Source organism: Elaeis guineensis, chromosome 3 (assembly GCF_000442705.2).
Source record: "Elaeis guineensis isolate ETL-2024a chromosome 3, EG11, whole genome shotgun sequence".
NCBI classification, from domain to species: domain Eukaryota; kingdom Viridiplantae; phylum Streptophyta; class Magnoliopsida; order Arecales; family Arecaceae; genus Elaeis; species Elaeis guineensis.
This window is the reverse complement of record NC_025995.2, coordinates 86,558,018-86,569,913: the sequence shown is the minus strand read 5'-3', so window position 1 is coordinate 86,569,913 and position 11,896 is coordinate 86,558,018. Positions and strand designations below refer to the sequence as shown.

Here is an 11,896-nt window from a genome sequence, read left to right as displayed (position 1 = left end):
GCACGAAACTCCATGAAAACACAACCATGGTACCAAATTGCACCATTTGAGGTGTCCCGAGACGATTGGTCAACTCCAATGGTGCAAGTGCAATGCGCTACGGATCGTCAGGACGTGTAGCGTGGAAAAGGAGGGCGCTTAAGCTCACCGGAGAGCTACCACACCCTTTCCGAGCCTTTCCCACTTTACTTCCCGGACTCCTATGCGCTCTCTCCACCGCAGTTAACAACCGTCCATCTCAGGCCTCTCAAATCCGCCACGTATAAACAGTACTCATGTATTCATACAAATCCTATGCGACATGGACGAGATGGATTTCGACTACAGCACCAACGGCAGAAATTTTCTCGCATAGTAACTCATCTACGAGCATTTATAATGTAACCATTTCGGCCGCTTACCCTCCTTTTTATCAGGCGGATGCAATCCCCTTCTCTCTCGTATCCACTGAGCAGCCATTCTTTTCCCGCTTTGATTTCGCCTATTTGAATCGCATCGGAACCCTCGATCGGGCTGTCGCAGGAGCGATGGACGGCGGATCGGCGGCGTATTCGCGGTCCGTGGAGGATGTGTTCCGGGACTTTAAGGGCCGGAGGGCCGGCATGGTCAAGGCCCTCACTGCCGGTGATTCCACCGCCTCTTCCCCTTCCTCCCTCCCATCTCCTTCCTCCAGGATTCCCCCCGAACACGAACATAAGTTTTTTTAGGAAAAAAAAAAGAACTTTTCTTCAGCTCATTAATTCCAGAATTTGATAATCTTTTCCGGCTTTTTTTAAAATTTTTTTCTGCAGACGTGGAGGACTTCTACCGGCAGTGCGATCCTGGTTAGGATTTCCACCACTCCCTTCTTTCCTTCCATTACTTTCTAGCCTCCGGTTCAGTTTTTAGTGTTTTTTCTTTTGAGTCTTTGTGAATATTTGTGGCTATTATCTAATGTGCTGTTATAGCTTTAGGTTCCATTCCATGCTGTGCTTTTGAGATTAGCATGGATAATATTATTTTTATTGCTAAAAGTAAGCTAATCTAAGTGTTTTAGCAGTATCACTATTTTCTGATTTTTTTTTTTAATTTATCCATAATTTTAGTATAAGGATGTAATGTTTTATGAAACGAAACACCCATATTTTCTTTTAGATGCTATAAGCTATAATTTGCTGTCATGCAGGCTAACATTTGCACTGATGGTGCATCGATTAAATAATTCAAAAGATATTTTTTAACATTATTTTCACCCCAATTATGGTCTGCTGTGGCCCGTATTGCTTGCAAGCTATGCATATTGAGTTCCGCTAATAAAAGGCATAACGTCTTCTTCACAGTTTCTTGGATGTTGTTGGATTTTGGGGACATTTTGCTACTGTAGTTGCTTACCAAGTAATGCTATTTTTTTTCCCTTTCTGTTTGTTTTTATATGTATATTTTTATAAAAGATTTTCCCGCCTTTGTCTGTTTGTTTCTATACAAGTTCACTTGCGTGCGTCTGTGTGTTTTCCCCTTCTATTTGTTTGTTTCTATGTGAGCTTTCTGCATGCAATTCCTTATATGGGTTTATTGTTTATAAACAGTATAGGTTTTGTGCAAAGTGCGCTACAAAAAGGGGAGAGCAGTGATTACCATATAATGCTGTAGTTTTGCTAGGTTATTATGAGCATTACGTAATAAGTATATTTTTTTATCTCCAACTTTTCTGGTATTTTTTTTTGTTATACTGATGATATAACATGTTGCTGCTTCTCTTAAATGTTGTGATTTTTTTTTTTAGTTAATTCCTTAGATCACCATTTGTTTGCATGTTGACATCATTGAGTGACAAACTCAACATGGTAAAATGATGATTCATCGACTTTGCATTAGCTGCAACTTATGCATATTTAGGAGGGACCAGGTTACTCCATATGGTTTTCCCTTTCCTCTTTTTTTCTTTTTTCTTTTTTAATTTTTTTTTAAATTTTTCAAAGGGTATTATTATTGCATTTACTTTTCAAATTGCGTTGCTGTGTTGAAAATGCTTCGGAGGCAATATTAGTGCAAGAAGATGTTAAGGGATCAATGCTGAAATAAGTACTCTATGTTTTCTTCCTACATTATTTCTCAGGAAATTAAGAATTAGTTTTTTGTCATATCCGAAATTTCACCAGACCAAGGCTTGCAGGATATAATGTAGGTTTTCTTTTGATTTCTTTTACTGACTAGAACATTTAGAAGCTATGTAGTTTTTCTTTTATAATGCTGTACAATAAAATTTGAGGTTCAAATGCTAGTTTCCTGCATATTTTCATGCATTCTTTTGTAGACAATATTTGACCATGGTAATGAGGTCGTTGATTATTGCCCTAATGGCATGCATCAAACACCATACCTTTATTTGTTGGACACAAGAGTTATTTATTTATTTATTTTCAAATTTTGCATTTGCATTAGTTGGACTAGTTTCTTTCTTAACACAGATCATATAATAGGATATAACGGTCTGCTTTTTTATCTCACATGTGATTTTTCACATTATAATTGGTGGTGATGATGCTGTCTTTTAAACACATGAAAAGACATCGAATCTTGCTTACCAGATTTGTAGTTTGAGTAACCCCTTCCTAGCTGTCTTGCTTGGTCATGCAGGCATCACATGAACAAGAGGTAAGAAGGATGGAGGCCACAGATGGTGGCTGGGATGCGCGTTGGGCATCACATAGACAACATAACAACATGGTGCTCATTTATTTGCATGTCTAGAAAATACTAGTTTATGGGACAACGGTAGCAACAATGGTCTGTGGATACTTTTTATAACTAAAAAATGTGGACATTTTAAATCCATTATTCTTACCCAACTAAAGTATACTAACAAAAATGGTCAAAGAATAGAAACTTTGCAAAATTTTTGCTTTCCTAATTTATGTTTTGAATGAAACTGGTTGCTGTTTAATGAAGAATTGATGCATAATGGAGAGCTTGACGGGTGTGTAATAGTTAACTATAATTTGAACCCAATTCCTAGACAGCTATGTGAAACTCAGACCAAGAAAACACTTCAAAACATAAAATTGGGGGAGAAAAACAGGAAAAAATGTATAGCATAATGTTTTCCTTTTTCAGCCAAAGAAATGGCACAAACACATGGCATTAACTTCCCAATCAAAATCAAAAGTCGTATCTGATGGTTCTGTATTGCTGCTAAACCCCAAATGATTTAGTTTATGGATGTTCTCTTTTCATAAAGATTAATTAGGTCTCCAAAATGTTTGGATCCATGTATTTCCTTTCTTGATAAATATTACGTCACTTAGTGAAATATTTATATTTCATATCCATAACAGAATTAGATTTGGCATTTGCACTTTAGCATGGGAGGGTGTGAGTTTGAAGTGGGCCTCTCTTAATTCTTAGAAAGAAATGCTAAATGCTGTGCAAATGCTAACAACCAATCACAATACAAACTTTTAGGTTTGCAGTGCCTTGTCCAAAGTGAAGTCTGTTAGAGACCAAAGGGAATGTTATCCAAAGTATAAACTGGCCCATCCCAGAAGTCTAGGGGTCCTATATTCCTTTCAAATGCTAATAACCAATCAAAAATCACTTTGGCTTTGCAATGATAATAACAGTAATATTGTTACACAAGATTGTCAAATTGGTATATGTTTCATGGTCTAGCTTTTCTTTTCCTTCCTAAAACTGCCTATCAACCTAACTTGCATCCTTGATCTGTCATCTGTGCTGGACTCCGCCTCATGGTAAGGCTGTCCTCAAATGCTATCATAAATGAACAACTTAACTGACCAAATATTTTTCTGATTGATTTGGTTGTTAATGTAATAGCTTGTCTTCGATATCTTTCAGCAAAATATATCAGATTTTTTTTTTTCTTCATGCAAAGTGACATATAATACTGCTTGATACATGCCTAGTGAGTTTACATGGTGTATGCTGCTGCTTGATACTTGCCTAGTGAGGTTACATGCATAATATATAATGAGACACATCATATCTTAGATGCAGCTAATAGAATCTTGCTGATCATCTGGACTTGTAAGTGTTGTAATCAAGGTTATGTAGTTCGTTATGGTTCAAAATTTTAACTACATGTTACATCTTTCAGATAAAGAAAACTTATGCCTTTATGGACTTCCCAATGAGCAATGGGAAGTTAATCTGCCAGCAGAAGAGGTTCCTCCAGAGCTTCCGGAGCCTGCTCTGGGTATTAACTTTGCAAGAGATGGAATGCAAGAAAAGGATTGGTTATCTTTGGTTGCTGTACACAGTGATGCTTGGTTACTTGCTGTAGCATTTTATTTTGGAGCTAGATTTGGATTTGATAAAAACGAGAGGTGATGAAACAAACAAAATAAGCAGTATTACTTATTTGACTAGATTTTCCTTGTTACACTTATTGCCATTACTGATAGATAAATTGTAAGTTCCTTCCCTGTTAATATTTTTCTCTACTTCCAGGTCTTTGTGGCTTGAGAATTATTTGCTTTCTTTAATGGTGTAGCACTCTGCAATTCTTTGGTCATTTTCCTTTCCTTTTTTTAGTTGTTTTTGTTCATCCATCATTATGTTGTTATTTCTTTGTAGTGTTGAGCATATTGCACCAAGCAATTTAGTGGTTCTTATGAACAAAAATTATTTCCTGTTAAATTTGTGCAGAGACTTGACTTTTTAAATTGCCATTATGGCTCTGGCATATTGGAATTTTATGTGCTGGCCCTATTATTTGTTGAATGGTACAACATACAATGTTTTTCACGTGTTTAAGATTTTTCCATATGTTAGAAACCAGCTTATTACTATGTTATGATGAACCTTGTTGTTCATTATCATTTATGCCTGGTGATTGCTATTTGTTGTTCGTTATCATCTATGCTTTCTTGCTTGGACTTCATCTATTTTCAATTTATTGACGTCTTTTAGGATTATCCCATCCTATGGGGAATCTTAAATAAATATCGAGCTTGGGCAACACTGGAGCATAGATAGAGTGGCAATTTACTTCACCCCATTGGGTACTTGACCTGCACTGGAATGCGAGGCTGGTATGGATAATGGTAAAACTCACTCCAAATCTGATCCAGACATATACAACTCTTCAAAAATCCCCTCCCCAAGGTAAAAAAATTGATTTGTATGCAAAAAATCGATTTTTGTGGCTTTACATGGCCTGATTCGTCCAACTCGTCCTGTCCATCTTGCCCCACCCCGAGACTCTCCTCGCCTTGTCTTTCCTTGAGGCAAGTACAAGGTGGGTACAACTACCCGGCCTATACTTGACCCGTTGCCATCTCTAAGCACAGAGGCATGATATTGGGTTAAGAAATAACATTTGACTTTTGAGCTGACATTTTTAGAGCTGGATGTACTGATTGAGAACCTTGCATAGCTAGGTACCTGCTTATTTGATCATCCAAAAAGCAATTCTTCTTCCTATTTTCAGGAATCTCATTTGATTGCTTGATAATCTTAATTTAAATATGCACATACAGTTAATGAGACATGCTTTTGAAGTTTTCTATCATATCATGATACATGATCTATTTTTTTTGTTAGACTATGTTCTTCATAATTACTACATTAGATGGTAAATTGAAACATGGTGTCATGTGTTGGCCAGTAGTTGGCATGTGCTATGCTGGACTAGCATGGACACCAATTACTGAGCATGTTGGCTCGTATTAATTATGGTGGTTCAACATAGGTCAATATGGCTTGATATCAAGCACAAAAATCCTTTGTATATATTATAATGTATAACTTAATGCACAACAATTCTTTGGTCGCGTTTTCAGTTTGTCAATCTACTTGCCTTCATTGTTAAGTCCCTCCTTTGTCAGTTACCTCTCCTCAAAATTGATCTTCCTGCCTCCAATCATCTCTCTCTCTCTCTCTCTCTCTCTCCTTCCGTCTCCCCATCTAACACTTTAATTTCTTTTATCCATCCACACTTTCCACAGCCATTCCCACACTACCCTCAACCCTAATCATAACACTTCTCTTATCAACCCCATCTAGGTGTTTGTGCCGCCACCTTCGCTCATGTTTGAGCCACCACCTTCACTAATTCTCAAGCCATCACCATAATCTGTCTTCTCCCTTCATTTTTTTTCTATTGATTTTGTTATATTTTCTTGGATTTTTGAATAGGATAACAGATTTTCAATTGGATAGGGCTTGTATTGCTCTTTTGGGGATTTGCCAAGTCATCAGGTTGGACCAAGTCAAAATTTCTAAATCTTGGATTGAATTTTGACCGATCTGATTTACAAATTCAATCCATTGAGCCTATATTTGATTCTTCCTTGGATCACATCACCATGCCTATGTCTTACTGATGTACTTGCTCCCCACCATTGTTATGAGAGAACATTGAAAAAGATTTTTTATTAGCCATATCATGCTGAACTAGCATCTTATATTTTTAAAACAAACATAGATTCAATCTTTTAATTAAATAAGCATTTTCCTTTGAACATTAATTCCCCAAACCTTTAATCTTATTCTTGTCAATATACTTGAATGTTGAATACAATTATATAAATACAATAAGACCTAGAATGTTAATGTTAAGAGTTATCGGCCTCAAGTTAGGTGGGAAATGACTACTCTCATGCTTGAATTGAATTGTTCATGTTGAGTTATGCCTTTGAAAATGTAGATCACTTGTTTTACTTTGAAAAAAAAAATCCTCTCTACTAAATCTCAAAAGCTTGTAATGAACAAGGTTTTGAAAAAAGGATTTAGCCTTTGCAGACTAAAATGAATAGGTGGCATTTAATGACCTAAATGGGATCATTGGTGATCCCTATAACGGGGTAATTTGATCCCCAATGATCTAAGATCGCCATGTTTGATATGCTATGTTATAGTGATTAAAGATCTTCGGATATCCATAATTAACATATTTGATATGCTATTGGAAATCCAAGACCACCGACCATGTAATACCCAAACTACCATTGATATATTTCATATATTTTGCAACTACTAGATAGAATTCTCAAATAAATTATAGGAAAATACACATGAATATAAACCAACTTATCAAAATATGTCATTCCAGACTAATTTATCCAGATCGAAAATTAATTAAAACTTGTCAAGGTAACTCTAGGGGATCATCAAACCTTCCCAATTAGAAGATTTTTTGATCATCAAACCTTCCCACCTAGAAGATTTTTTGTTTTAATGGGATATCAACCTTTCCCAAGTAGAAGAATTTTTTTCTGGAGTTGTCACTTTTTCCGGAACAATTTTTCCAACTGGATCGAGGGGTAGTTTTGGAAACCTGTCCTCAATGATGGGTCTAACATCATTGTTTGGGTGGTGATTTTAGAAGTGGGGTGATTTGGGATCATTAGGGTGCAACAAATGCGGTAATCTCATTATGTCCACCCACATCACCGTTGATTTCACCTCATATCAAACGCCACAAGGTTTAAGAAAGGATAAATTGTCGATAGTTTCTACTTAGATAACCAACTTGTGTTCATTGGATGCTTTCTTATCAAATGCACAAATTATTTTTGAGCATCGTGTTAAGCACTCCTCTTGTGGGGAAAGGCTGAAAACACTTAACCTTTTTTGCCACCTTTATGACTAGTTGAGGACTTTTTTGCGTGAAATGAAGGCGTATATTTTTTCTGACATGCTTTAGCTGGATCTTCTTTGAAATCCAACGTTTTCTTTCAACTTTATGATATGGTGAGTGACTGTAGCTTTACAATGACATCTTCATGGTTTGCTAGGAGGGGATAACATCTTACTAAACAATTATCTGCTTTAGGTACAGCCATAGAGGTTAAAACAAGAATAATCTTGCCAGGGGTTTGTCTTTCAGATAAGGGTTAATGCTTTATGCTTATCAAAAAAAACAAGAATAACCATAATTTTGGTGGAAATTTCAGGTATACATTTGACATGGATTGAGGTAGCTTAAACTGGAACTTTCAATAATTGCAATCTCCCCTTAATATAAAAATAAATGTTCCGCCTTAGAAAACTAAGAGAAGGAAGAACAAGAAGGCTTCTCGAGATAAAAAAAACTATCTTTGCTCTAAATGCATTTCTCACTTCCACATTTGCTTAATTCCAATGAATATATGATTTATATGAGAACTTGTTAACAAACTCATCTACTTTATTGTACAGTCTGGATAATTTGCAAATAGATACTAATGTAGCTAAATCTTGGCGCCCATTGAGAATCTTTTAAATAGTGGATAGGTTACCATTTTCTTGACAGATTTTAATACGCCAGAAACAGTTTTCAGTTGCTGACCTTTCCTAGTTTGTGTATGCCGAAACAAGAGGTGACCCTTTTTCTGATGATGTAGAAACAAGTGGTTGTTACATGACAGTATTCTATAATTAATTGTCTTGAAATCCTAGTTCAAGGGTCATGTATTGGAGGTCCGGTAACTTGGATGAATCATAGGTTTCCTTTTTAACCATTTTCTACATGATTTTATAGTGTTCCAATGTGATGTGTCTTGTGGATTTATTAGATGCACTGAACATGCTTGTTTTGAGCAAATCTTCATGTCTAGAGAAGTGCTAGGGCTTGAGTTCCAATGCCTCCCTCCCCTCCCCATGTAGTCGTATGTTTGGTGTAAGAGTAAAGATACTATGTTTGTGCTTTTTGTTGCTCCCATTGCCTTTCATGGAGCTCGTTCTAATCTACTTTAGCCATTTTTGCATCAAGACCACTCTCTCATAACTTTCTCCTCTAGGATATGTGAGTATATGGGGATGTGCGATACGTCAAATGCTTAGTGAATTTATCTAGTGAAGGAATGTTGCGGACAATGGAAAGTTTCCTAGTTACCTTTTTTATCTTGATCTTCAAGATTTCCTTGCATCCTGCACTCTTGCCAAAGTCGGGCCAGTTTTTCTCATGTTGCTCCTTATCAATGATATTTTCACCTTAAGTGAGTTTCCACTTCTACAGCTTCGCCCATTTATGGAAATTAAACAAAAGACTTGTAAGAAAGAAAACTAGCCTATTTAATGGCCAATTAATTATTTTATTATATCATCTTAAAAATGCTACATTTAGGGTCTCTTGCATGTATGCCCCTATAAATAATCAAGTTTGCATGGAATATGCTTCCAAAACACAATTTGCAGGTGTACACCTTCAAAACCCTTTCTATTTGTATAAATGCCCTGTATTTAGCTTGCTGTCCAACACTGTCGGAAACTAGATCTTTAAAAATAAAAAGACTTTAATACCCTTGACCTGATGGTAAAGAGTTGAGAGCTCAAAATTTTAACCAAGGGCAAAACAATCATTGCAAGTCTAGTTAAACTAAGTTAATCGTAGTTAAACTGACATCAACCAATGGATTTTGACTGTAGGGACATACTTTAAAATAGAGAGTACAACTTGATGCGCATCTTATTAGAGCTTTTGGAGTAACTACAATATATTTTGTTTGCCAAGATCTGTACTCTGTAGGATCCAGTAGTTTCTCAATCAGCACTACAAATAGAAGGAATGTATAACTTTATTATTTCAGCTTTTCTCCAGAATATAGTTATGCTACTAAAAATTTGAATTTGTTGTTAAATGAAATTTCAAGATTGCTTTTTTCAAATGTCCATCATGACTTTGGCAGAAAATTTTCTTTTTCAAAATTATGCAGCATCGGCAAAATGTTTTCAAGTCATGAAAAATAGTGTGATTTCTGCCCCTTTGTTTGCAATATCTCTTAATTTTTTATCTTTTGTTTACATTTAATCATCTTTCTTGTTATTTTCTTATATGTTGAACTTTACCTGTACATAATTGATCAAGAATTCCAGATTTGGAACTGCAGTATCTCCAGCATAATTTGGCTGGTATTTTGTGATGCAGAAAGCGACTTTTTGGTCTGATAAATGATCTGCCTACTGTATATGAAGTTGTGAGTGGAAATAACAAAGCGAGGACTTCTGGTTCTAACCACAGCAATAACAAATTCAAGTCGAACTCCAAAGTGGTAGAGCATAAATTTGATCCTTTCTTTGAAGATGATCTGAAGTTTTTTCTGATTAAGGTGGACATGCATCAAAATTCTAACAACCAAGTGCCAGCAACTATAGCATTAAATGGTCTCTTGGACCATCTGGTCTCATTTATGCTTGGCACAGCATTTTTACCATCAACTACACTAGTTGGACACTATGCTTAGGATGATATTATTTCAAAAGATAAAATATTTCTCTTGAAATTATTTGTAGAATTCTATTTTCATTTCATGAATATGCTTCTATCTCTGGATAAGAATTATAATTTGATTAAATGAAGCATTTTATGCTTTGGTCTCCTCAAAAGCTTGTTTCTCTTTCGGGTACTTTTGCTACATTTAAATTTGACTAAAGAAGATTTTACTATCTATTGATTATACCGTAAGTGTTTGATTTTTGGATCCTTTTTTGTCTAAATCCTTTTCTCCGTTACTTGTAGAACATTGGGAAATAGGCAAGTCTGTCATTATTTATGAAGGATTCATTGGGCATTTAATGTTAGTGCTAGATCTATCAGGCTGTCTGGTGATAATGACCTGTACATTTTGTGCAAAATTTACACACTATTCTTGTAAGAGCCTGCTTTATATGCTGTATAACCTCTCGCACATTTACTTTATGACATGATTTCATCTATTGCCCTATCTTTTATTATGTTGTTATAAAAATTCTCAGAAATTTATTGCAAGGGTATGATTCTGTGTACAGCTGCATAATATGATCTATTGAGTTTTGTGGTCATTGTGCTGATTGGTGGCTCTTTTTTCCCGTTTAAGATAGTCTTTAGTGATTGGTACTACACTATATATCACAAAAATTGGACAAGAGAGCTCTACTTGTTGAGAGTTACATGCTAGTCTTTTATGCTTGCTGAGCTGAGCTTTTTGTCATGTTACAAAATAGCAGCGGACATCGGAATCTCAGCCCAAATACTTGAAAAGAGTGCACCCCAAGGAAGAGGATGGAGGTTTTAATGAAGATGATGAAGAGGAGCACGAGGAGACACTCTGTGGGGCGTGTGGCGAGAATTATGCATCCGATGAGTTCTGGATCTGTTGTGACATCTGTGAGAGGTGGTTCCATGGGAAGTGTGTAAAGATCACCCCAGCCAGGGCTGAGCACATCAAGCAGTACAAGTGTCCTTGGTGCAGTAACAAGAGGGGGCGCTTTTAACCGGATTTGGCACCATGAAAAGCATCCGTCTTTTGTAATGCTGGTGGTCTTCTGTCATGGGGAAAGCTTGATGTCAAACTGTTGTCCTGTCTCCAGCTATAGGAAACTTGTGTTGTGCCAGATAGCAGCACTCACCCAAGGGTGTTCTGTCATGTAGCAATCTTACTTTGGAATGGTTAATCCTTTCTGAGGCTTTAAAATTGCAAACTCAGTTTGACCGAGGTGGTGCTTATTTGTTTTCTTGACCCTTCCATCTTGATGCTTGGTGATGTTTCAGCTTCATGTGTCTCATCATAACAGATAAATGCTTGGTGATGTTAGAGTCCAATATTTATTTGTTGTTGCATTTGTTAAACTTTGGAGTGATCATGTCAGCAGTAACTTGAATTTGTTTGAAGATGAAACCTGTATCTTGGTTTGTGGGGACAAAAGTCTGTCGTCCTTTTTTTTTTGACAAATGTCTTCTTTGAAACTCTCTAAACCATGCTTAGCGGGTTCACTTGGTCACAGACAAAATGGTATGGGTTGAAAATTGACTAGCAAAATGGAACAGTATAACATGAAGTTGTGAGCAAAGCTATAATTGTGTAAAGGTTTTTGAGTTATGCAGCAAAACAAGCAAAAAATTTTTCCTCTTTCTCCTGTCTATTAAAATGTTTGAGTGTAATCTATTTCATTTTTCATCGCGAGTCATAAACAGTTTATTGATATGCTTTGCTTGACT

At 36.2% G+C, this 11,896-nt stretch overlaps 1 protein-coding gene across 2 annotated transcripts; it reads left to right on the top strand.

The window, feature by feature from the left end:
* The first annotated feature begins 399 nt into the window (after nt 1-399).
* On the top strand, nt 400-11,393 carry LOC105041801 (PHD finger protein ALFIN-LIKE 3). Of its 2 annotated transcripts, none has more exons than XM_010918825.3 (5): nt 400-624; nt 792-824; nt 4,094-4,322; nt 9,848-9,971; nt 10,906-11,393. In XM_010918825.3, the coding sequence occupies exons 1-5, from the start codon at nt 528-530 to the stop codon at nt 11,170-11,172; spliced, it is 750 nt and encodes a 249-aa protein (XP_010917127.1). In that variant the 5' UTR covers nt 400-527; the 3' UTR covers nt 11,173-11,393. The 2 variants fall into 2 exon arrangements, with proteins under 2 accessions (XP_010917127.1, XP_010917126.1); XM_010918824.3 differs by having other exon boundaries at nt 10,903-11,393.
* The last annotated feature ends 503 nt before the right edge of the window (nt 11,394-11,896 follow it).

Coding starts and splice junctions, on each gene's coding strand:
- LOC105041801 (XM_010918824.3), top strand. CDS start 528: ATGGACGGCGGATCGGCGGCGTATTCGCGGTCCGTGGAGGATGTGTTC. Junction 625..791: donor GGTCAAGGCCCTCACTGCCG/GTGATTCCACCG, acceptor TTTTTTCTGCAG/ACGTGGAGGACTTCTACCGG. Junction 825..4,093: donor CTACCGGCAGTGCGATCCTG/GTTAGGATTTCC, acceptor TACATCTTTCAG/ATAAAGAAAACTTATGCCTT.